The 300-nt window shown below is 70.0% G+C and overlaps 1 protein-coding gene across 1 annotated transcript in view; it reads right to left on the bottom strand.

The window, feature by feature from the left end:
• RNF40 (ring finger protein 40) overlaps positions 1–300 on the bottom strand; it is a 14,733-nt gene that overhangs the window by 704 nt on the left and 13,729 nt on the right. The window contains exon 18 of the mRNA XM_025195242.1: positions 59–178. Coding sequence (XP_025051027.1) covers positions 59–178 — 120 coding nt within the window. The remainder of the gene's footprint in view (positions 1–58; positions 179–300) is intronic.

The following is a 300-nucleotide window of genomic DNA, read 5'->3' as shown; positions in this document are numbered from 1 at the left end:
ACCGGCCCCCCCCCCCCCCAAACCCCCCCCCCCCCCCGGCACCGTGAGCTGCCCCTGCCAGCAGTGCTGCGGGCACCTTGTACTCCTTGATCTCCTCCTGCAAGATCTCGTCAGCATCGGCGTAAACCTCCACCTTGCGCTGCTTCTCCAGCTTGCGCCGCAGCCGTGAGATGTCCTCCTGCCCCCCCAGAACCCCCCCCAGCATTAGCACGGGGGGGCCACAGCCGGGTGTGCCCCCCTGCCCAGATGCCTGGGTCCCCTAGGGCTAAGATACCCCCCAGGCCCACTCCCCCAGGGGCT

This window comes from Alligator sinensis, unplaced genomic scaffold, assembly GCF_000455745.1.
Source record: "Alligator sinensis unplaced genomic scaffold, ASM45574v1 scaffold1409_1, whole genome shotgun sequence".
In the NCBI taxonomy this organism is placed as follows: Eukaryota; Metazoa; Chordata; order Crocodylia; family Alligatoridae; genus Alligator; species Alligator sinensis.
This window is presented reverse-complemented; position numbering and strand designations above follow the sequence as displayed.